General features: G+C 40.9%; 1 protein-coding gene across 1 annotated transcript in view; it reads left to right on the top strand.

The window, feature by feature from the left end:
* Window positions 1-2,728, top strand: part of CRYBG3 (crystallin beta-gamma domain containing 3) — a 226,696-nt gene extending 223,968 nt beyond the window's left edge. Inside the window, exon 24 of the mRNA XM_019523910.1 lies at window positions 507-2,728. Within this exon, the coding sequence (XP_019379455.1) occupies window positions 507-595 (89 nt within the window). The 3' untranslated portion in view covers window positions 596-2,728. The remainder of the gene's footprint in view (window positions 1-506) is intronic.
* Window positions 2,729-2,868: the final 140 nt, after the last annotated feature.

The following is a 2,868-nucleotide window of genomic DNA, read 5'->3' as shown; positions in this document are numbered from 1 at the left end:
CCACCATCAAGCCTACTGGAGATCCAAGTCTTGTGCATCTATAGGTGAGCACCACAGCGCAGCCTGATCAGGTGTTTCCAGGCTTGAAGCATGCGGGCAGGGCATGCTCAAGAACACCCCAGCTAGAACACATTGGTACTATAGTGTGGACATGGCCAAAGCAATCTGTCCAGATGAGCTAGCCTTGGGAGAGAAATTTAGTCTCCTGTAGATACCGTCTGAGCAACTATAAACCTCTTTCCATAGCTAAAACCCCTTCAAACTTTTTATACAAGTAGGAAAGACTTCTGTCCTATTTTTATAACTCATGATTCATATAATAACTAAACAGTATGCTTAGCTTTGAAATGAGTGCCTTCTCTTTATGGGAACTTAGTTGTTCTGCTAGGATTTTTAACTTAGCTGATTTTCTGACTCTGCTCATACAAGTGCACGTAATTAAAATTGCAGCTAAGTCTATTTGTTTTATTACTGAATCTGCATAACAATTAACACCTTTTTTTCAGGAGGCAGTTATTATGAAAGGAGCTACATCATTGTAAATCATCCCCTGGAGGGTGAACGTTCACAAAAATGGAACATTGAAATTTTGTGAAAAAACTGCTGCCCCCTCTGAAAATCCTGGAGACACGGACCTACACAGTGTATGAATGCTTTCAGAAGGAACTACTGAAGTCGCATGGCACTGGAATGCTAATCAAGACATCTACTCTGTTCTTCCTCAAGGCACTGACTCCAGAAGGAACTGAATTTTTGCACAACTGTAGAGGAGCTCATAATTTATGTTTTTCCTTATTCCCACTGACTTTCCACTAAGGCCTTCCTCCTCTTTAAGCACCATTTAATCCTGTGTTGTTTCATTATGCCTGTTCAGTTTATCCTTACCAATTCAGTGAATGCAAAGATAAGCTAGAAATGTTGTAGTTCAACTGTACTATCCCTTTGGGTCATTGTCATTCCTTTCTCTCCACAAACTGGAGAAGCTCACTGATTAATGTACTAGTTTTTCAGCTCTGGTGATTCAGCTCAGACTCAGCTCTTATTTTACATCTCAAAAATCAGCCCTTGCTCATGTGCCATTTAAATAAGTGTACAGGGGAAACCTATGGCTGAAATTCCAGGCCAGTCCTATGGTGGGGCTCTGCTGAATGGGTTTAATGAGGAAAGGCCAGATCCTCACCTGCTTAAAGCTGTAGTAAGGACCTCTGAATCTAGGACTGTTTACAGTTAAACATAGTTCTGAAGACAGGGGCCTATTTCTATCCATCTAGCTCACACAGATGGTGTAGAAGGGAGGCATTATTATTTAATTAGAACAATGTCACATAACAATGCAGATACTTTAGACAAGTGGTGCTCAACCTTTTGTCCCCACAGGGCCAGCTGTGAGGTGAATCAGGCCCTGGGCCCAGTACCACCTAGTCCAGGAACCAGAATTGGATCCCGGGGTGCTGGCACTGGCCCCATCCTACCACCCTACTCCCCCATACCAGGACTGGACCCTGGAGTCCGGCACTGCCTCCCCTCTTCTTCACCCCTGCCCAGCACTGCATCCTGGGTTTGGGTACTCCATGCAGCATGCGGGGCCTAGGGCTCCCCATGGGTCTGGAAATTTAGTAGCAAAGGGAGGGTGCCATCACTCCCTTGTCAAATTTCTGGACCCATGGGAAGCACCGCAGGCTGAATGACAGCGCCGCAGGCCAGGGGTTTGAGTAGCCCCTGCTGTAGAACAGACCTGTTAGATTAAATCACTGATATTCTACTGTATATAGTTTAAATTATCTGTTGGGCTTGAAACCAGAGCAAAGTCAATAATGCATATATATATAAGTGTGTATATTATCTACCTAATGCGCAACTGTGCTAATATGCTGCTCCTCCAACTTTCCTTTGGCAAAATGAGAGAGGGTGTAATATAATGCATGTTAACTGGTTTGTAGGTTATTAGCATGTTGCAGTTCTTTCCCCTCTGCTTCAGGCAATTGTTCATTCTTTGGGAAAAGATCTCAATGTGTTCGTGAGTCCTAGAATCACAACACTATGCAACTTTCCTTAGGCTGAAAGAAGCATGATTAGGAACTTTGTTCCATCTTAAGTGAAATACAAATACATTCTACTGTTGTGGGTGGAAGGTGTTCAAAACTAAATTGGCAGTGTTAGCCTAGGACAATATTCAGAGTTCTGTGACCATCTGGAATGGTGAAAACTACCCCCCCCACACACACACCTCAATTCTAGTTTGTATGTCACTACTTGAATTGGCTTTTACATGCAGTTCAAAGTATGATGAGTATGAAGAATGATGGTTTTCTTGTCCAATGACTGTTCTAGCTCCTGCATTTTATAAGAGTATAGAGGAGCTAAAACTCAAAAAAAAATCATTTCCTACAACTATCCTTATTCGAGTCTTACATTCAAACACGACTCCTCCCAGCATACCTTAAGTTTCAATTTTGACTAGAAATGAGTGAAATGTGGAAGACTATTTTTGTATGAAATGAGATGGAATTCTACAGAGTAATATTTTAAATCACCTTATTGCACTTACTGTTTTACATTGACAGATTAATCACACAGCCACTCTTTTGCATCGTTCTGATTTTCTGAGTAAGTTTTTCAATGTACATATTTTTTCAACTAAAGTATGTGTATTTGTTTAGATATTTCTAGGTCAGTCTAGCAATATACCAAGTAAGTCCTAAATGATTTTTGCTTTCTAGAAGTAGCTGAAAAAGCCTACATGCCCAATCCCTAGTCCACACTAAACAATGCATAATTGTATTCAGTGTGCCAGTGTTACAAAAGAAAGAAAAGCAGGATTTTTTACTTAAAGATCTTGAATGTAAATTGCTAAATATATATATATAT

This window comes from Gavialis gangeticus, unplaced genomic scaffold (assembly GCF_001723915.1).
Source record: "Gavialis gangeticus isolate Ggan-Ray unplaced genomic scaffold, GavGan_comp1, whole genome shotgun sequence".
In the NCBI taxonomy this organism is placed as follows: Eukaryota; Metazoa; Chordata; order Crocodylia; family Gavialidae; genus Gavialis; species Gavialis gangeticus.
This window is presented reverse-complemented; position numbering and strand designations above follow the sequence as displayed.